Source organism: Cyprinodon tularosa, unplaced genomic scaffold (genome assembly GCF_016077235.1).
Source record: "Cyprinodon tularosa strain WSP-4 unplaced genomic scaffold, ASM1607723v1 ctg1131, whole genome shotgun sequence".
NCBI lineage: Eukaryota > Metazoa > Chordata > Actinopteri > Cyprinodontiformes > Cyprinodontidae > Cyprinodon > Cyprinodon tularosa.
In genome coordinates, this window is record NW_024037928.1 from 58,308 (window position 1) to 80,329 (window position 22,022).

Here is a 22,022-nt window from a genome sequence, read left to right on the forward strand (position 1 = left end):
TCGCAGAGCAGCTCTCGCCGAGGCCCCTCCCCCGCCTCTTATACACCGTGACGTCAGCGAGTAGACGTCTTACAGGTCTGCCGCCGGGAGGCTGTGACGTCACCGCCAAAGTTTTCTTTTTTAACTGTAAACAGCTGCAGGTTATGACGTCACACTTCCTGTTTGGGTAACAGCAGCAAACAAACCATCAACAGAAACAACAACCTAAACCCATCAGAACCGAACCTTTATTGCTGAAGCAGGGCTGTAGAAAAAGAAGGCAGACAGGGTCACAGGTAGAAATAGGTACATAGAACAGACTGCAACAGGAAATAGAAATATACAGATTAAAATTAGATAAAAGAGCAACTGAAGCTTAAATATACTGATGGAGAGAAGGTGGAACAGGAGGGTCCCTCTGCAGGTCTGAGACACCCGCTGGTGGACGGGTCCCCCTGCAGGTCTGAGACACATGCTGTGGACGGGTCCCTCTGCAGGTCTGAGACACATGCTGTGGACAGGTAGGGACCTGTCCCTTTGCAGGTCTGAGACACCTGCTGGTGGACGGGTCCCTCTGCAGGTCTGAGACACCCGCTGGTGGACAGGTCCCTCTGCAGGTCTGAGACACCTGCTGGTGGACGGGTCCCTCTGCAGGTCTGAGACACCCGCTGGTGGACGGGTCCCTCTGCAGGTCTGAGACACCTGCTGTGGACGGGTCCCTCTGCAGATCTGAGACACCCGCTGGTGGACGGGTCCCTCTGCAGATCTGAGACACCCGCTGGTGGACGGGTCCCTCTGCAGATCTGAGACACCCGCTGGTGGACGGGTCCCTCTGCAGGTCTGAGATACCCGCTGGTGGACGGGTTCCTCTGCAGGTCTGAGACACCCGCTGGTGGACGGGTCCCTCTGCAGGTCTGAGACACCCAATGGTGGACGGGTCCCTCTGCAGGTCTGAGACACCTGCTGTGGACGGGTCCCTCTGCAGATCTGAGACACCCGCTGATGGACGGGTCCCTCTGCAGATCTGAGACACCCGCTGGTGGACGGGTCCCTCTGCAGGTCTGAGACACCCGCTGGTGGACGGGTAGGGACCTGTCCCTCTGCAGGTCTGAGACACCTGCTGTGGACAGGTCCCTCTGCAGGTCTCCTTCCTGGAGGTGGACCATTTAGAGACATGTTAACCTTCTAGAATGTAGGTTCCAGTTAAGCCTCTAATGTACAGAAAACAGTTCAGAGATCCACGGGTTCTAGATGAGACCCTGAGGGAACGGGTCAGAGATTCATGGTTCTGGATCAGGTACTGACAGAACGGGTCAGAGATACACAGGTTGTGGATCCGGTACTGAGGGATCGGGTCAGAACCTCCCCCAGCTGAGAGAAGATCAGGCAAAGGTTCTTTAATGTTTAAGAAAACCAATCAGTAAAAGATCTTTGGGCTGATGGATACCAGGTTGGTCCACCAGAACATGGATCCCATCAGAACCAACCACTAGGTCTCAGTTTGCCAAATAACTGATTTCATAGGAAGCAGTAAATTGTTCTGGGTCTAAACTGAGCTGCTGGCCGGGTCAGAACCATATGGATCTCTCATTAAGTCAGGTCCTCAGAGACCTGAACCCCAATATCTGGTTCTAAAGTCTGTTTCTAACGTCTGGTTCTAACGTCCGGTTCTAGAGTCTGGTTCTAAAGTCTGGTTCTAATGTCTGGTTCTAACGTCCGGTTCTAAAGTCTTGTTCTAACGTCCGGTTCTAACGTCCGGTTCTAAAGTCTGGTTCTAAAGTCTGGTTCTAACGTCCGGTTCTAACGTCCGGTTCTAACGTCCGGTTCTAAAGTCTGGTTCTAAAGTCTGGTTCTAACGTCTGGTTCTAAAGTCTTGTTCTAACGTCCGGTTCTAAAGTCTGGATCTAACGTCCGGTTCTAAAGTCTGGTTCTAAAGTCTCGTTCTAACGTCTGGTTCTAAAGTCTTGTTCTAACGTCCGGCTCTAAAGTCTGGATCTAACGTTCGGTTCTCCCCTCTCTAACATTTTCAGAACCATTTAATAATTCCCTAGAAACTGCTCTGATTGGCTGCTGAAAGAAAAAACCCTCCTTCTTGCTGGTTCTGACCCGCTGGTCTCTCTGAAGCAGAACCAGGTTCTAAACCCCTCAGAGAAGCCAGAGTGTCAGAAAAACCTTCAGTCCAGGAAGCCCACCTGACTTTCAACACACATGATGATGATACGAACCTTGGATAAGGACACCTTCTAGTTGAGCTTTTCTAGACCAAAACAAATACAGATTATCATTGTAATAACATGAGCGCCTGCATAGAATAGTTCTGATCAGTTAGCCTCAGCCATTCAGAGGCTTCTAGCTCCACCTAGTGACCGATGGAGGAAACAGCAGTGACACAGCTGTCTGCTTCAGCTGTGTCACTGATCCCGAGGATCCTTTCAAAGGAGGTGAAGCAGGTCAATCCAGAACCACCAGAGACGTGCAGGGCTGGGCCCAAGCAGGAACAGAACCTTTAAGGAACCTCACAGGAACATTCTGGATCTAAGACCATCTGACCCAGAACCTTAGACCTTCTGCCAGACCTGGAGAGCAATAAGGACCTGATGAAGAACCAGACGGGTACAACTGACGGAGAACTTCAGGAACCACTTTATTTCTGAAATGTACTGCTTGTTTTATCAGAACCAGCCTCTCCTGGTTTTGGTACCGGCCTCACACAAAATCCTGCTTCAACCAACCCAACCACTGACCTGGTTCATAGCCCCGGAACCAAAGCTATGATCCAGAACCAAGGGACTGGACCAGAGCCAGAGATCTGGACCTGAACCAAGGCTCTGATTCGGAACCAAGGCTCTGACCTGGAACCGGGGATCTGGACCAGAACCAAGCCTCTGACCTGGAACCAAGGATCTGGACCAGAACCAAAGGTCTGATTCAGAACCAAAGCTCTGGACCAGAAAACAGGGATCTGGACCTGAACCAAGGCTCTGATCTGGAACGAAGGCTCTGATCCAGAACAAGACTGATTCAGAACCAGGGATCTGAACCAGAACTAAAGGTCAGATCCAGAACCATGGCTCTGATCCAGGATCGAGACTCTGACCTGGAACCAAGGCTGTGATCCAGAACCAAGGCTCTGACTTGGAACCAAGGATCTTGACCAGAACCAAGGGTATGGATCAGAACCAAGGATCTATCTGGAACTAGACTGATTCAGACCGGTTCTGTTACAGTTTATTCATATTCAGAACCGGTGAAAGAACCTTCTGGTGAGTTCTGGTTTTAGACCCGTGGTTGGTTCTACAGAGCATCCAGGGTGGTTCTGGACCCTGCAGCTTAAGAAGCAGAACTGGTGCTCTGAAGGTTTAGGAACCAAGTCACACTCCTGGCTGACAGTGGTTCTGTTCTGGAGCATTACCAGCAGTGCTGGTCCAGTTCTGGTTCAGGGATCCTCTGTCTGCTGCGTGTTCTGGAAACCAAAGCTCCAACTGGGTCCAAACTCCAGAACCAGTTAAGACCATTCTTCCGTCCTCTGCTGCAGTTTATCTGGTTCTTTTCGGATCTGTTCCTGCCGTGGAGCTGTGGTCTGGCTGTAGTCCATCAGAACCGGACGTGTCCTGAATGTGGGTCCGGTCCTCCTGGTCCAACCTCCTGGAGAAGGTTCCGGTCCATTGGCCTGTTGAGCTGGTAGTTCTGGACCAAAGCCTCAGCAGTCCAGTCGGTTCTGGTGAGGAGCGGTTCCATGTGTGGACCCGGGGCTTGGTGCAGAACCGGGTACGGCCCCACAACTGGTTCCCGCTCCAACAGAGAGGTTCCGTGAGCTCGGAGCGGGCCATCGGGCCCGTAAGGAGAAAGCGGCATTACTGACGGGTTCTGGGCCTGCAGCGGCTGGTTCTGATGGTCCATCTGGTACAGCTGCTTCTTGTGGACCTCACAGGGGTTCTGGTGGTCCAGTCTGGGATGGAAGAGCTGCTTCTTGGGAGGGTAAACCTGGTTCTGCTGCTCCAGCTGCTTCTTCTGGTTCTGAGCAGCTTCCTGGTTCTGGTACTGAGAGTTCTGGTCGCTCTGGTTCTGGGCGGGCTGTTTGTTCTGCTGGTCCAGTTGAGGCTGCTGCTTCTTTTGGTTCTGGTTCTCCTCCTGGTCCATCTGGGCATGGAACTGCTGCTTCTTCTGGCTCTGGATCTGGTTGTGGACCTGGTTCTTGATGTCCTTCCAGTGCCGCCCTTTGAGGACCGGTTCCTGGTCCAGACAGCGCTGGCAGACCTCCTTCCCCGGTACCGTCTGCAGCAGAACATGGACTCCCAGCTGCCTCCAGATGGCCTCCTTCTCCGCAGGCGACCAGGGCCGGCGCCGAACCTTCCTGGGAGACCCGGGAGCTACAGAACCAGAGACACAATCAGAACTTCATAGACTGCCGCGAGACGGGCTTATAGACCAGTGGTTCTGATGGACCGACCTGGGAGCAGGTTCAGAGGTCTGGATTCTGGAAGAATGACGGGGACTTCGGGTCGGGTTCCCAACCTGGAGAGAACTGCAGGAGAAAATGGGTCAGAACCTCAGGAGAAACGGATCAAAACCACAGGAGAACAGGGCTTGGATCAGAACAGTACCATCAGCGGGATCCAGTATAAAACATCTGGATCGAGCAGCGTTGGTGGACCTGCTTCTGGACTCTTCTCAGTACTTTGGTCTGGGTCAGAACCTACCGTCAGAACCCATAACCATCAGAACTTACCATCCGATCCGTCAGAACCTACCATCCGATCCATCAGGATCCAACCTCTGACCTGTCAGAAACTACCATCCGATCCGTCAGGATCCAACCTCTGACCTGTCATAAACTACCATCCGATTCGTCAGAACCTACCCTCTGAACCGTCAGAACCTACCCTCTGACACGTCAGAACCTACCCTCTGACACGTCAGAACCTACCCTCTGACACTTCAGAACCTACCCTATGAGACGTCAGAACCTACCTTCTGACACGTCAGAAACTACCATCCGATTCGTCAGAACCTACCATCCGATTCGTCAGAACCTACCATCCGATTCGTCGGAACCTACCCTCTGAACCGTCGGAACCTACCCTCTGAACCGTCGGAACCTACCCTCTGAACCGTCGGAACCTACTCTCTGAACCGTCGGAACCTACTCTCTGAACCGTCGGAACCTACCCTCTGAACCGTCAGAACCTACCCTCTGAACCGTCAGAAACAACTCTCTGAAACGTCAGAACCTACTCTCTGAACCGTCAGAACCTACCCTCTGACACGTCAGAAACAACTCTCTGAACCGTCGGAACCTACTCTCTGAACCGTCGGAACCTACTCTCTGAACCGTCGGAACCTACCCTCTGAACCGTCAGAACCTACCATCTGAACCGTCAGAACCTACCATCTGAACCGTCAGAAACAACTCTCTGAAACGTCAGAACCTACCCTCTGAACCGTCAGAACCTACCCTCTGAACCGTCAGAACCTACCCTCTGAACCGTCAGAACCTACTCTCTGAACCGTCGGAACCTACTCTCTGAACCGTCGGAACCTACTCTCTGAACCGTCGGAACCTACCCTCTGAACCGTCAGAACCTACCCTCTGAACCGTCAGAACCTACCATCTGAACCGTCAGAAACAACTCTCTGAAACGTCAGAACCTACCCTCTGAACCGTCAGAACCTACCCTCTGAACCGTCAGAACCTACCCTCTGAACCGTCAGAACCTACCCTCTGAACCGTCAGAACCTACTCTCTGAACCGTCAGAACCTACTCTCTGAACCGTCAGAACCTACCCTCTGAACCGTCAGAAACAACTCTCTGAACCGTCAGAACCTACTCTCTGAACCGTCAGAACCTACCCTCTGACCCGTCAGAACCTACCCTCTGAACCGTCAGAAACAACTCTCTGAACCGTCAGAACCTACCCTCTGAACCGTCAGAACCTACCCTCTGAACCGTCAGAACATACCATCTGATTTGTCAGGATCTACCCTCTGACACGTCAGAACCTACCCTCTGACACGTCAGAAACAACCTTCTGAACCGTCAGAACCTACCATCTGATTTGTCAGGACCTACCATCTGATTTGTCAGGATCTACCCTCTGACACGTCAGAACCTACCCTCCGACACGTCAGAACCTACCCTCTGACACGTCAGAACCTACCCTCTGACACGTCAGAACCTACCCTCTGACACGTCAGAACCTACCCTCTGACACGTCAGAACCTACCCTCTGACACGTCAGAAACAACTCTCTGAACCGTCAGAACCTACCCTCTGAACCGTCAGAACCTACCCTCTTAACCGTCAGAATCTACCCTCTTAACCGTCAGAATCTACCCTCTGAACCGTCAGAACCTACCCTCTGAACCGTCAGAACCTACCCTCTGAACCGTCAGAACCTACCCTCTGAACCGTCAGAACCTACCATCTGAACCGTCAGAACCTACCCTCTGAACCGTAAGAACCTACCATCTGATTTGTCAGGATCTACCCTCTGACACGTCAGAAACAACTCTCTGAACCGTCAGAACCTACCCTCTGAACCGTCAGAACCTACCCTCTTAACCGTCAGAATCTACCCTCTTAACCGTCAGAACCTACCCTCTTAACCGTCAGAATCTACCCTCTGAACCGTCAGAACCTACCCTCTGAACCGTCAGAACCTACCCTCTGAACCGTCAGAACCTACCATCTGAACCGTCAGAACCTACCCTCTGAACCGTAAGAACCTACCATCTGATTTGTCAGGATCTACCCTCTGACACGTCAGAACCTACCCTCTGACACGTCAGAAACAACCTTCTGAACCGTCAGAACCTACCATCCGGTCTCAGGTCCTTGCAGGTTCTCAACGAGTCGACTCGTTTCTTGGCTTTGGTTCCTCCCTTGGCTCCGTCTGCAGAAACAGAAGGTCAGCTGGTCCCACCACGTCCTCTGGGTTCAGAGCAGCCTGAGGAGCAGGTCTCACCTGGTTCTGGACGGGGGTTCTGCAGGCCCAGGTTGTCCCACTCCCGGCCCAGTAGGTGGTAGAAGTCGGTGGTTCTGGCGGCAGCCTCCCAGTCTCCGTCCTGCAGACTCTCAGAGATGGCCACCTCGCAGACCGTCTTCAGAGTGGTCTTCACCGCCAGTGGGGGCCGGCTCCAGCGGTACCCGGCCGCCTTCTTAGCGGCGGACAGCGCCAGGCTAAGCCGACCCGGAACCAGCAGGTCCTGCAGGGACCGGACCTGCGAGTCCAGAGACTTGGCTGCCAGCAGCAGGCGTCCAAGCTCCCGCAGCTTCTGGCTGACGTACTCATAGCTCCGCTGGCTGCCGTCTTGGCTCCCCATCAGCTTGTTGCCGTAGCGACAGATCAGCCAATCGGACTTCACCTGGGTAGGGAAAAAGGGGAGGAGTCAGAGAGAAGGCGTGGCGTCTCAGAGAGGGAACCCTTGGGCGGTTGCTGACCTCGTGGGAGACGCTGTCCTGGTTCATGCGGTGCAGGATCTCGCTGCAGCTCTCTGACGCACCGCCGGAGATGGGCAGCAGGCGGGACGCCGCCGCCTGGACCCGGGCCCGCTTCTTAGGCTGGTTCTGGGCTGTGTTTTGGTTCTGATCCGGCTCGGGGTCAGTGACCATGGCCGCAGTGTCGTCTTGTTCAGAGCTCGGGTCCGGGGCCTCTCCAGAACTATCGCCACAGGCTGGGTCAGCTGACTGTCCTGAGGCAGGGACAGACGGGTCGGCGCCATCCTCTGCCGAGTCGATGGACAGCTTCTTCCTGCAGGTCACCTGATGCTTCCAGAGGTCAGCGCGCAGGAAGAAGCCCAGGCACAGGGGGCAGGGCAGGTAGTTCCTGGCGTCCACCTCCTCTGAGGGCTGACGCCATGGGACGATCTCACCGCGGCCCTGACGGATCACCTGAGGGATGACAGAAGGCCTGTTACCAAGGGAACCAGCAGGCTGGCTCAGAGCCACAGATGCTAGAAACAGGCTGGACCAGAACCAGGACTGAGGTTCCTGTGGTCCACCTCCTGGACCCTCTGCAGATACAACCCTTCCTCCCCATTCAAAGATGTCTTTGAATTGATAAATGGTCTATAGTTCTATACCGCCTTTTTAAGTCAGGAGACTTCAAAGCATTTTACATTCATCCGTTCACACACACACTCACACTGATGGTGGTGAGCTACATTGTAGCCACAGCTGCCCTGGGGCTCACTGACAGAAGCGAGGCTGCCGTAGACTGGTGCCACTGGACCCTCTGACCACCATCAGTAGGCAATGAAGGTGAAGTATCTTGCCCAAGGACACAACGACGCTGAAAGCCAGGGCTTGAACCGTCAACCCTTCGAGTTCAGGGCAAACTCCAACGCCACTGTTGCCATTAAACTGTCAGCAGAAGGAACAAAGTCCCTGCTGGAAGGAACCTCGACATTCAACAACAACCGCTCCAACAACCTGATTGGTCAAAGTTATAAAATGTCTCTTTTTAAGGTAAGGTGACCCCAGAACTCCACAGTCATTCACCAATTCACTGATGGTAGTGAGCTCCACTACGGCACTGAATCCACGACCCTTCAGTTGCAGGGCGACTCCTGCATCCACTGTTGGCCCATAAGGTCCTCAAGATGTTCTGGTGGGACCAAGATGTCTGCTTCTTTCTCTGAGGATTCAGCTCTAATCTGACGCTAACGTTTCTATCTTCTAAAATATGACAGAATGGTCCTTTAAGACGAGTTCACACCCTCTGCTAGCCGTTAGCCGTTAGCTCCTTCCTCTGAGGATTCAGCTCTAATCTGATGCTTACGTTTTAATCCACTAAAATAATAGCCGTTAGCTCTGTCCTCTCATCTAAACAGGTCATGTCTCCTAATGAGTGAGAGAAGCCTGCATCCTTCTGACTCGTAACTCGCCACGTTTCTCAGACCTAAAGACAAACATCGGGGCTGCGTTCACTTCTCTGATTCAGCTCTGATAAAACGGAACAGTTGCTAACTCGCTACGTTTCTCAGACCTAAAGACAAACATCGGGGCTGCGTTCACTTCTCTGATTCAGCTCTGATAAAACTGAACAGTTGCTAACTCGCTACGTTTCTCAGACCTAAAGACAAACATCGGGGCTGCGTTCACTTCTCTGATTCAGCTCTGATAAAACGGAACAGTTGCTAACTCGCTACGTTTCTCAGACCTAAAGACAAACATCGGGGCTGCGTTCACTTCTCTGATTCAGCTCTGATAAAACTGAACAGTTGCTAACTCGCTACGTTTCTCAGACCTAAAGACAAACATCGGGGCTGCGTTCACTTCTCTGATTCAGCTCTGATAAAACTGAACAGTTGCTAACTCGCTACGTTTCTCAGACCTAAAGACAAACATCGGGGCTGCGTTCACTTCTCTGATTCAGCTCTGATAAAACGGAACAGTTGCTAACTCGCTACGTTTCTCAGACCTAAAGACAAACATCGGGGCTGCGTTCACTTCTCTGTTTTAGCTCTGATAAAACTGAACAGTTGCTAACTCGCTACGTTTCTCAGACCTAAAGACAAACATCGGGGCTGCGTTCACTTCTCTGATTCAGCTCTGATAAAACGGAACAGTTGCTAACTCGCTACGTTTCTCAGACCTAAAGACAAACATCCAGGCTGCGTTCACTTCTCTGATTCAGCTCTGATAAAACTGAACAGTTGCTAACTCGCTACGTTTCTCAGACCTAAAGACAAACATCGGGGCTGCGTTCACATCTCTGATTCAGCTCTGATAAAACAGAACAGTTGCTAACTCGCTACGTTTCTCAGACCTAAAGACAAACATCGGGGCTGCGTTCACTTCTGTGATTCAGCTCTGATAAAACGGAACAGTTGCTAACTCGCTACGTTTCTCAGACCTAAAGACAAACATCGGGGCTGCGTTCACTTCTCTGATTCAGCTCTGATAAAACTGAACAGTTGCTAACTCGCTACGTTTCTCAGACCTAAAGACAAACATCGGGGCTGCGTTCACTTCTCTGTTTTAGCTCTGATAAAACTGAACAGTTGCTAACTCGCTACGTTTCTCAGACCTAAAGACAAACATCGGGGCTGCGTTCACTTCTCTGATTCAGCTCTGATAAAACTGAACAGTTGCTAACTCGCTACGTTTCTCAGACCTAAAGACAAACATCGGGGCTGCGTTCACTTCTCTGATTCAGCTCTGATAAAACTGAACAGTTGCTAACTCGCTACGTTTCTCAGACCTAAAGACAAACATCGGGGCTGCGTTCACTTCTCTGATTCAGCTCTGATAAAACGGAACAGTTGCTAACTCGCTACGTTTCTCAGACCTAAAGACAAACATCGGGGCTGCGTTCACTTCTCTGTTTTAGCTCTGATAAAACTGAACAGTTGCTAACTCGCTACGTTTCTCAGACCTAAAGACAAACATCGGGGCTGCGTTCACTTCTCTGATTCAGCTCTGATAAAACTGAACAGTTGCTAACTCGCTACGTTTCTCAGACCTAAAGACAAACATCGGGGCTGCGTTCACTTCTCTGATTCAGCTCTGATAAAACTGAACAGTTGCTAACTCGCTACGTTTCTCAGACCTAAAGACAAACATCGGGGCTGCGTTCACTTCTCTGTTTTAGCTCTGATAAAACTGAACAGTTGCTAACTCGCTACGTTTCTCAGACTTAAAGACAAACATCGGGGCTGCGTTCACTTCTCTGTTTTAGCTCTGATAAAACTGAACAGTTGCTAACTCGCTACGTTTCTCAGACCTAAAGACAAACATCGGGGCTGCGTTTACTTCTCTGTTTTAGCTCTGATAAAACTGAACAGTTGCTAACTCGCTACGTTTCTCAGACCTAAAGACAAACATCGGGGCTGCGTTCACTTCTCTGTTTTAGCTCTGATAAAACTGAACAGTTGCTAACTCGCTACGTTTCTCAGACCTAAAGACAAACATCGGGGCTGCGTTCACTTCTCTGTTTCAGCTCTGATAAAACTGAACAGTTGCTAACTCGCTACGTTTCTCAGACTTAAAGACAAACATCGGGGCTGCGTTCACTTCTCTGTTTTAGCTCTGATAAAACTGAACAGTTGCTAACTCGCTACGTTTCTCAGACCTAAAGACAAACATCGGGGCTGCGTTCACTTCTCTGATTCAGCTCTGATAAAACTGAACAGTTGCTAACTCGCTACGTTTCTCAGACCTAAAGACAAACATCGGGGCTGCGTTCACTTCTCTGATTCAGCTCTGATAAAACGGAACAGTTGCTAACTCGCTACGTTTCTCAGACCTAAAGACAAACATCGGGGCTGCGTTCACTTCTCTGATTCAGCTCTGATAAAACTGAACAGTTGCTAACTCGCTACGTTTCCCAGACCTAAAGACAAACATCGGGGCTGCGTTCACTTCTCTGATTCAGCTCTGATAAAACTGAACAGTTGCTAACTCGCTACGTTTCTCAGACCTAAAGACAAACATCAGGGCTGCGTTCACTTCTCTGATTCAGCTCTGATAAAACTGAACAGTTGCTAACTCGCTACGTTTCTCAGACCTAAAGACAAACATCAGGGCTGCGTTCACTTCTCTGATTCACTCTGATAAAACTGAACAGTTGCTAACTAGCTACATTTCTCAGACCTAAAGACAAACATCGGGGCTGCGTTCACTTCTCTGATTCAGCTCTGATAAAACTGAACAGTTGCTAACTCGCTACGTTTCTCAGACCTAAAGACAAACATCGGGGCTGCGTTCACTTCTCTGATTCAGCTCTGACAAAACAGAACAGTTGCTAACTCGCTACGTTTCTCAGACCTAAAGACAAACATCGGGGCTGTGTTCACTTCTCTGATTCAGCTCTGATAAAACTGAACAGTTGCTAACTCGCTACGTTTCTCAGACCTAAAGACAAACATCGGGGCTGCGTTCACTTCTCTGATTCAGCTCTGACAAAACAGAACAGTTGCTAACTCGCTACGTTTCTCAGACCTAAAGACAAACATCGGGGCTGTGTTCACTTCTCTGATTCAGCTCTGATAAAACTGAACAGTTGCTAACTCGCTACGTTTCTCAGACCTAAAGACAAACATCGGGGCTGCGTTCACTTCTCTGTTTTAGCTCTGATAAAACTGAACAGTTGCTAACTCGCTACGTTTCTCAGACCTAAAGACAAACATCGGGGCTGCGTTCACTTCTCTGATTCAGCTCTGATAAAACTGAACAGTTGCTAACTCGCTACGTTTCTCAGACCTAAAGACAAACATCGGGGCTGCGTTCACTTCTCTGATTCAGCTCTGATAAAACTGAACAGTTGCTAACTCGCTACGTTTCCCAGACCTGAAGACAAACATCGGGGCTGCGTTCACTTCTCTGATTCAGCTCTGATAAAACTGAACAGTTGCTAACTCGCTACGTTTCTCAGACCTAAAGACAAACATCGGGGCTGCGTTCACTTCTCTGATTCAGCTCTGATAAAACTGAACAGTTGCTAACTCGCTACGTTTCCCAGACCTGAAGACAAACATCGGGGCTGCGTTCACTTCTCTGATTCAGCTCTGATAAAACTGAACAGTTGCTAACTCGCTACGTTTCTCAGACCTAAAGACAAACATCGGGGCTGCGTTCACTTCTCTGATTCAGCTCTGATAAAACTGAACAGTTGCTAACTCGCTACGTTTCTCAGACCTAAAGACAAACATCGGGGCTGCGTTCACTTCTCTGATTCAGCTCTGATAAAACTGAACAGTTGCTAACTCGCTACGTTTCTCAGACCTAAAGACAAACATCGGGGCTGCGTTCACTTCTCTGTTTTAGCTCTGATAAAACTGAACAGTTGCTAACTCGCTACGTTTCTCAGACCTAAAGACAAACATCGGGGCTGCGTTCACTTCTCTGATTCAGCTCTGATAAAACTGAACAGTTGCTAACTCGCTACGTTTCTCAGACCTAAAGACAAACATCGGGGCTGCGTTCACTTCTCTGATTCAGCTCTGATAAAACTGAACAGTTGCTAACTCGCTACGTTTCTCAGACCTAAAGACAAACATCGGGGCTGCGTTCACTTCTCTGATTCAGCTCTGATAAAACTGAACAGTTGCTAACTCGCTACGTTTCTCAGACCTAAAGACAAACATCGGGGCTGCGTTCACTTCTCTGATTCAGCTCTGATAAAACTGAACAGTTGCTAACTCGCTACGTTTCTCAGACCTAAAGACAAACATCGGGGCTGCGTTCACTTCTCTGTTTCAGCTCTGATAAAACTGAACAGTTGCTAACTAGCTACGTTTCTCAGACCTAAAGACAAACATCGGGGCTGCGTTCACTTCTCTGATTCAGCTCTGATAAAACTGAACAGTTGCTAACTCGCTACGTTTCTCAGACCTAAAGACAAACATCGGGGCTGCGTTCACTTCTCTGATTCAGCTCTGATAAAACTGAACAGTTGCTAACTCGCTACGTTTCTCAGACCTAAAGACAAACATCGGGGCTGCGTTCACTTCTCTGTTTCAGCTCTGATAAAACTGAACAGTTGCTAACTCACTACGTTTCTCAGACCTAAAGACAAACATCGGGGCTGCGTTCACTTCTCTGATTCAGCTCTGATAAAACTGAACAGTTGCTAACTTGCTACGTTTCTCAGACCTAAAGACAAACATCGGGGCTGCGTTCACTTCTCTGATTCAGCTCTGATAAAACTGAACAGTTGCTAACTCGCTACGTTTCTCAGACCTAAAGACAAACATCAGGGCTGCGTTCACTTCTCTGATTCAGCTCTGATAAAACTGAACAGTTGCTAACTCGCTACGTTTCTCAGACCTAAAGACAAACATCGGGGCTGCGTTCACTTCTCTGATTCAGCTCTGATAAAACTGAACAGTTGCTAACTAGCTACGTTTCTCAGACCTAAAGACAAACATCGGGGCTGCGTTCACTTCTCTGTTTCAGCTCTGATAAAACTGAACAGTTGCTAACTAGCTACGTTTCTCAGACCTAAAGACAAACATCGGGGCTGCGTTCACTTCTCTGATTCAGCTCTGATAAAACTGAACAGTTGCTAACTCGCTACGTTTCTCAGACCTAAAGACAAACATCGGGGCTGCGTTCACTTCTCTGATTCAGCTCTGATAAAACTGAACAGTTGCTAACTCGCTACGTTTCTCAGACCTAAAGACAAACATCGGGGCTGCGTTCACTTCTCTGATTCAGCTCTGATAAAACTGAACAGTTGCTAACTCGCTACGTTTCTCAGACCTAAAGACAAACATCGGGGCTGCGTTCACTTCTCTGATTTAGCTCTGATAAAACTGAACAGTTGCTAACTCGCTACGTTTCTCAGACCTAAAGACAAACATCGGGGCTGCGTTCACTTCTCTGATTCAGCTCTGATAAAACTGAACAGTTGCTAACTCGCTACGTTTCTCAGACCTAAAGACAAACATCGGGGCTGCGTTCACTTCTCTGATTCAGCTCTGATAAAACTGAACAGTTGCTAACTCGCTACGTTTCTCAGACCTAAAGACAAACATCGGGGCTGCGTTCACTTCTCTGATTCAGCTCTGATAAAACTGAACAGTTGCTAACTCGCTACGTTTCCCAGACCTGAAGACAAACATCGGGGCTGCGTTCACTTCTCTGATTCAGCTCTGATAAAACTGAACAGTTGCTAACTCGCTACGTTTCTCAGACCTAAAGACAAACATCGGGGCTGCGTTCACTTCTCTGATTCAGCTCTGATAAAACGGAACAGTTGCTAACTCGCTACGTTTCTCAGACCTAAAGACAAACATCGGGGCTGTGTTCACTTCTCTGATTCAGCTCTGATAAAACTGAACAGTTGCTAACTCGCTACGTTTCTCAGACCTAAAGACAAACATCAGGGCTGCGTTCACTTCTCTGATTCAGCTCTGATAAAACTGAACAGTTGCTAACTCGCTACGTTCCTCAGACCTAAAGACAAACATCAGGGCTGCGTTCACTTCTCTGATTCAGCTCTGATAAAACTGAACAGTTGCTAACTCGCTACGTTTCTCAGACCTAAAGACAAACATCAGGGCTGCGTTCACTTCTCTGATTCAGCTCTGATAAAACTGAACAGTTGCTAACTCGCTACGTTTCTCAGACCTAAAGACAAACATCGGGGCTGCGTTCACTTCTCTGATTCAGCTCTGATAAAACTGAACAGTTGCTAACTAGCTACGTTTCTCAGACCTAAAGACAAACATCGGGGCTGCGTTCACTTCTCTGTTTCAGCTCTGATAAAACTGAACAGTTGCTAACTAGCTACGTTTCTCAGACCTAAAGACAAACATCGGGGCTGCGTTCACTTCTCTGATTCAGCTCTGATAAAACTGAACAGTTGCTAACTCGCTACGTTTCTCAGACCTAAAGACAAACATCGGGGCTGCGTTCACTTCTCTGATTCAGCTCTGATAAAACAGAACAGTTGCTAACTCGCTACGTTCCTCAGACCTAAAGACAAACATCGGGGCTGCGTTCACTTCTCTGATTCACTCTGATAAAACTGAACAGTTGCTAACTCGCTACGTTTCTCAGACCTAAAGACAAACATCGGGGCTGCGTTCACTTCTCTGATTCAGCTCTGATAAAACAGAACAGTTGCTAACTCGCTACGTTCCTCAGACCTAAAGACAAACATCGGGGCTGCGTTCACTTCTCTGATTCACTCTGATAAAACTGAACAGTTGCTAACTCGCTACGTTTCTCAGACCTAAAGACAAACATCGGGGCTGCGTTCACTTCTCTGATTCACTCTGATAAAACTGAACAGTTGCTAACTCGCTACGTTTCTCAGACCTAAAGACAAACATCGGGGCTGCGTTCACTTCTCTGATTCAGCTCTGATAAAACTGAACAGTTGCTAACTCGCTACGTTTCTCAGACCTAAAGACAAACATCGGGGCTGCGTTCACTTCTCTGATTCAGCTCTGATAAAACTGAACAGTTGCTAACTCGCTACGTTTCTCAGACCTAAAGACAAACATCGGGGCTGCGTTCACTTCTCTGATTCAGCTCTGATAAAACTGAACAGTTGCTAACTCGCTACGTTTCTCAGACCTAAAGACAAACATCGGGGCTGCGTTCACTTCTCTGATTCAGCTCTGATAAAACTGAACAGTTGCTAACTCGCTACGTTTCTCAGACCTAAAGACAAACATCGGGGCTGCGTTCACTTCTCTGATTCAGCTCTGATAAAACTGAACAGTTGCTAACTCGCTACGTTTCTCAGACCTAAAGACAAACATCGGGGCTGCGTTCACTTCTCTGATTCAGCTCTGATAAAACTGAACAGTTGCTAACTCGCTACGTTTCTCAGACCTAAAGACAAACATCGGGGCTGCGTTCACTTCTCTGATTCAGCTCTGATAAAACTGAACAGTTGCTAACTCGCTACGTTTCTCAGACCTAAAGACAAACATCGGGGCTGCGTTCACTTCTCTGATTCAGCTCTGATAAAACTGAACAGTTGCTCCTGACTTTAGATTGTAATCTGTGGTTTAACTGAATAATCAACAATATTTTCCCAAACATCTTCCTATTTTACGGTCAGGTGCCAAAGACATCATGGTGCCTCACTCAACAAAGTCATTCTTGCTACCAGACCAGCAGCGGTTATTAAGCATAACTGGGAAAACTGGCTGATTTTCTGGATTCCTCCATCCAGTCCCTGATTGGCTGCCGTGTCGCGATTTCATAGAAAAGATCAGCTGGTGTTATCTTCAGCGATCATCGCTCCTCTCTTTCCATGCGGTGGTTCTGTTTAACCTCAGCTCTATTCAGGAGCAGCAGGTGGGGGAGGGGCAGTGAACGCTCTCACCTTGGGAGTTCACCAGTGGACGCTTCACTGCACGGTTTGGATTCTATGGTAATCAACCGCAGTCAGCACAGCCACCACGTCCAATCTGAACGCACCACTAGAGGACCTGACACACACCTGGAGGACCTGACACACACCTGGAGGACCTGACACACACCTGGAGGACATGAGACACACCTGAAGGACCTGACCCCACTGGAGGACCTGACACACACCTGGAGGACCTGACCCCACTGGAGGACCTGACACACACCTGGAGGACCTGACCCCACTGGAGGACCTGACCCCACTGGAGGACCTGACACACACCTGGAGGACCTGACCCCACTGGAGGACCTGAGACACACCTGGAGGACCTGACACACACCTGGAGGACCTGACCCCACTGGAGGACCTGACACACACCTGGAGGACCTGACACACACCTGGAGGACCTGACCCCACTGGAGGACCTGACACACACCTGGAGGACCTGACCCCACTGGAGGACCTGAGACACACCTGGAGGACCTGAGACACACCTGAAGGACCTGAGACACACCTGAAGGACCTAACCCCAGTGGAGGACCTGACACACTCCTAAAGGACCTGAGACACACCTGGAGGACCTGAGACACACCTGGAGGACCTGACACACTCCTAAAGGACCTGAGACACACCTGGAGGACCTGAGACACACCTAGAGGACCTGACCCCACTGGAGGACCTGACACACACCTGGAGGACCTGACCCCACTGGAGGACCTGACCCCACTGGAGGACCTGAGACACACCTGGAGGACCTGACCCCACTGGAGGACCTGACCCCACTGGAGGACCTGACACACACCTGGAGGACCTGACCCCACTGGAGGACCTGACCCCACTGGAGGACCTGACACACACCTGGAGGACCTGACCCCACTGGAGGACCTGACACACACCTGGAGGACCTGACCCCACTGGAGGACCTGACCCCACTGGAGGACCTGAGACACACCTGAAGGACCTGAGACACACCTGAAGGACCTAACCCCAGTGGAGGACCTGACACACTCCTAAAGGACCTGAGACACACCTGGAGGACCTGAGACACACCTGGAGGACCTGACCCCACTGGAGGACCTGAGACCCCACTGGAGGACCTGACACACTCCTAAAGGACCTGACCCCGCTGGAGGACCTACCTTCACCCCAAACTAACCTCGATGTTGTGCAGGTAGTTCCCTCTGCAGCGCAGGTGCTCCAGCAGCAGGTGGCGATGTTTGGACCCGGTGGGCAGGGCGCTGGCAGCCAGCACCTCAGGCTGCTCGGCGTGCTTCCTGAGAAGATGGCGGGCGATCTTCACCTGTGGACGGCGGCAGAACACGCAGTAGTGCTTCTTATCCCAGCGCCGCTTCCCGCCCCATGTTCTCTTCACCGTCACGCCTTCCTTCTTTTCCTGGCCCCGCCTCTTCTGCTTCTGGCCCCGCCTCTTTTCCACGGGGCCCCGCCTCTTCGCTCTCTGGACCCTCCTTCCTACGGGCCGGCGCCGGGGCTGTGGTGGATCTTTGTCAGAAGGCTGGACCTCAGTCTGGTTCCCCCCGGCAACGCCTGCATCCGCCTCCGTGGCAACAGCAGTTTCCATGGCAACCTGAGATTGACACAGACAAAGGAAGGAGCTCAGGTGGATCAGTCTGGACCGGAACGTCAGCTGTGACCCAAGTGATCCGATTCCAGAACCAAACGGTCCAATCAGAACAAAGGATGTTTCTACGCTCCTCCTCTGACCAGGAGGAACCAGGAGGAACTAGGAGAAACCAGGAGGAACCAGGAGGAACTAGGAGAAACCAGGAGGAACCAGGAGGAACTAGGAGGAGCTCAGGTGAATCAGTCTGGACCAGAAGGTCAGCTGTGACCCAAGTGATCTGATTCCAGAACCAAATGGTCCAATCAGAACACAGGATGTTTCTACGCTCCTCCTCTGACCAGGAGGAACCAGGAGGAACTAGGAGGAACCAGGAGGAACTAGGAGGAACCAGGAGGAACCAGGAGGAACCAGGAGGAACTAGGAGGAACCAGGAGGATCCAGGAGGAACTAGGAGGAACCAGGAGGAACCAGGAGGAACTAGGAGGAACCAGGAGGAACCAGGAGGAACTAGGAGGAACTAGGAGGAACCAGGAGGAACTAAGAGGAGCTCAGGTGAATCAGTCTGGACCGGAACGTCAGCTGTGACCTAAGTAATGATCTGATTCCAGAACCAAACGGTCCAATCAGAACACAGGATGTTTCTACGCTCCTCCTCTGACCAGGAGGAACCAGGAGGAACTAGGAGGAACTAGGAGAAACCAGAAGGAACTAGGAGGAACCAGGAGGAACCAGGAGGAACTAGGAGGAACCAGGAGGAACTAGGAGGAGCTCAGGTGAATCAGTCTGGACCAGAAGGTCAGCTGTGACCCAAGTGATCTGATTCCAGAACCAAATGGTCCAATCAGAACACAGGATGTTTCTACGCTCCTCCTCTGAGCAGGAGGAACCAGGAGGAACTAGGAGGAACTAGGAGAAACCAGGAGGAACTAGGAGGAACCAGGAGGAACCAGGAGGAACTAGGAGGAACCAGGAGGAACTAGGAGAAACCAGGAGGAACCAGGAGGAACTAGGAGGAACTAGGAGAAACCAGGAGGAACCAGGAGGAACTAGGAGGAGCTCAGGTGAATCAGTCTGGACCAGAACGTCAGCTGTGACCTAAGTGATGATCTGATTCCAGAACCAAATGGTCCAATCAGAACACAGGATGTTTCTACGCTCCTCCTCTGACCAGGAGGAACCAGGAGGAACTAGGAGGAACCAGGAGGAACTAGGAGGAACCAGGAGGAACCAGGAGGAACTAGGAGGAACCAGGAGGATCCAGGAGGAACTAGGAGGAACCAGGAGGAACAAGGAAGGAACTAGGAGGAACCAGGAGGAACTAGGAGGAACTAGGAGGAACCAGGAGGAACTAAGAGGAGCTCAGGTGAATCAGTCTGGACCGGAACGTCAGCTGTGACCTAAGTAATGATCTGATTCCAGAACCAAACGGTCCAATCAGAACACAGGATGTTTCTACGCTCCTCCGCTGACCAGGAGGAACCAGGAGGAACTAGGAGAAACCAGGAGGAACCAGGAGGAACTAGGAGGAACCAGGAGGAACCAGGAGGAACTAGGAGGAGCTCAGGTGAATCAGTCTGGACCGGAACGTCAGCTGTGACCTAAGTAATGATCTGATTCCAGAGCCAAACGATCCAATCAGAACACAGGATGTTTCTACGCTCCTCCTCTGACTAGGAGGAACCAGGAGGAACTAGGAGGAGCTCAGGTGAATCAGTCTGGACCGGAACATCAGCTGTGACCTAAGTAATGATCTGATTCCAGAACCAAACGGTCCAATCAGAACACAGGATGTTTCTACGCTCCTCCTCTGACCAGGAGGAACCAGGAGGAACTAGGAGGAACTAGGAGAAACCAGGAGGAACCAGGAGGATCCAGGAGGAACTAGGACGAACCAGGAGGATCCAGGAGGAACCAGGAGGATCCAGGAGGAACCAGGAGGAACTAGGAGAAACCAGGAGGAACCAGGAGGATCCAGGAGGAACTAGGACAAACCAGGAGGATCCAGGAGGAACCAGGAGGATCCAGGAGGATCCAGGAGGAACCAGGAGGAACCAGGAGGATCAGCCTTCTTTCAGCTGCTCAATAAATTCTATTCAGTTTATTTCTGTGCTCCCATCATGTAATCGGGTCACTTTATAGATCTAGATCAACCAGATCATCCAGTCAGATTAAAGGTTTCTATCTGAGGGAAAGCAGCTGATTGGATGAGCTGATAAACACCTGGAACCAGGAGGGAAACCGATTAACCAATCAGAGGAGAGAAGGATCCAGGATCCAGTTCCTGGGCTGTTCACACTGACCCGCCTGATCTGGAACCCTGAACCAGGTTCTGATGGGCTCTGGACCACAGGTACCGAACTGCAGGTGTGGGACCAGGGAGCAGATGCCCAGGTTCGGAACCCGGTTCTGCTCTGTGACCCATATAAACCCAACAGGACATGGAACTGGTTCTGGATCCGCTGTCAGCCTTAAACTCTATTATTTTCCAATGGAGTCTGGTTCATTGCTGCTCTCCAGCTGATACCTTAGAACCGAACCTAGAACCGAACCAAACACACCAGAACCGGGTCCGGACTGACCAGCGTAGACCGCTGGAGACCAGCTGACCCGGTTCGGCTGCAGGCCGAGGCCGTACCAGAACCCGTCCGATAATGGAAGCAGCCTGGAGGTTCTGCCGGCTGGTTTTAGAACAGAGAACCGAACCGAACCGAACCTCACAGAACCAGCCAGGTCCACCTCGGCCTATCCTTACCTCAGGAACGGCTCCGAACTCTTCTTCTTTGTTTTGTTTTCGCTTCTTCTTCTACGGTAGCAGGAGGCGCATGCTGACATGCTGCCCCCTGCTGGACCGGTCCCGACAGGACGGCGGAGGTTCTGCTGGAGGTCCAGTTGGTCTGGATCAGAGTCATTAAAGTCTGGTTGGTTCAGAACATCAGAGATGATGGTTCTGATCAGGGAGCTGCTGCTCCTGTCAATCAATCAATCAACCAATCAGTGAACCTGATTTATCCCTCACAGGTGGATCCAGGTCCAGGTCTCTGGTGAAGGAACCAGACTGGTTCTGTCTCTCAGGCTCTGTGATGCTTTCAATGGCCGATGATTCATTCATTTTAAAATCCGTCTGATAAGCAGTGTGAGAAAGAAGCAGACATAGAAAAAGAAGCATAGATACAAAAGGCAACTGTCAACCAGCTCCACAGGCGGCCCCGTCCAGGAAACACACAGCCAGGCAGACGAGCTCCGAGCCAGCTCCCATGTCAGAGGATGAAGAGAGCACATCCAGTTAGTCACAGTCAGAGAAACAGGACTACACTGGAAAACAGGCCAAGCTCCAACATCTAGAAACAAAGGTGTTGATGGCAGCAGCACAGCTGATATTTCTCTCCAGAAACATTTGATCCTCTGAACATTTCAGACTCATCTGGAAAATGTTCAGAAAATAAAACTTTACAGATTAATATCTGTTCTAAACAGACATAAAAGTAACAATTTTTATTTATTCAGATCTGCTCTCACAGCTCTGCTTTCATAGATCAGCTCTCATAGATCTGCTCTCACAGCTCTGCTTTCATAGATCAGCTCTCATAGATCAGCTCTCATAGATCTGCTTCTTCTCTCTAGATCTTCTAATGATGGAAGAGCA

At 50.4% G+C, this 22,022-nt stretch overlaps 1 protein-coding gene across 2 annotated transcripts; it reads right to left on the minus strand.

Moving 5' to 3' along the window:
- Positions 1-2,603: 2,603 nt before the first annotated feature.
- On the minus strand, positions 2,604-21,287 carry LOC119794985. 2 transcript variants are annotated; one of them, XM_038302783.1, is made up of 7 exons: positions 21,132-21,287; positions 17,954-18,382; positions 7,422-7,871; positions 6,946-7,345; positions 6,799-6,873; positions 4,430-4,504; positions 2,604-4,349 (listed from the first exon to the last, which is right to left on the minus strand). In XM_038302783.1, the coding sequence occupies exons 2-7, from the start codon at positions 18,374-18,376 to the stop codon at positions 3,574-3,576; spliced, it is 2,199 nt and encodes a 732-aa protein (XP_038158711.1). In that variant the 5' UTR covers positions 18,377-18,382; positions 21,132-21,287; the 3' UTR covers positions 2,604-3,573. The 2 variants fall into 2 exon arrangements, with proteins under 2 accessions (XP_038158711.1, XP_038158714.1); XM_038302786.1 differs by having other exon boundaries at positions 21,093-21,184.
- Between the last annotated feature and the right edge of the window lie 735 nt (positions 21,288-22,022).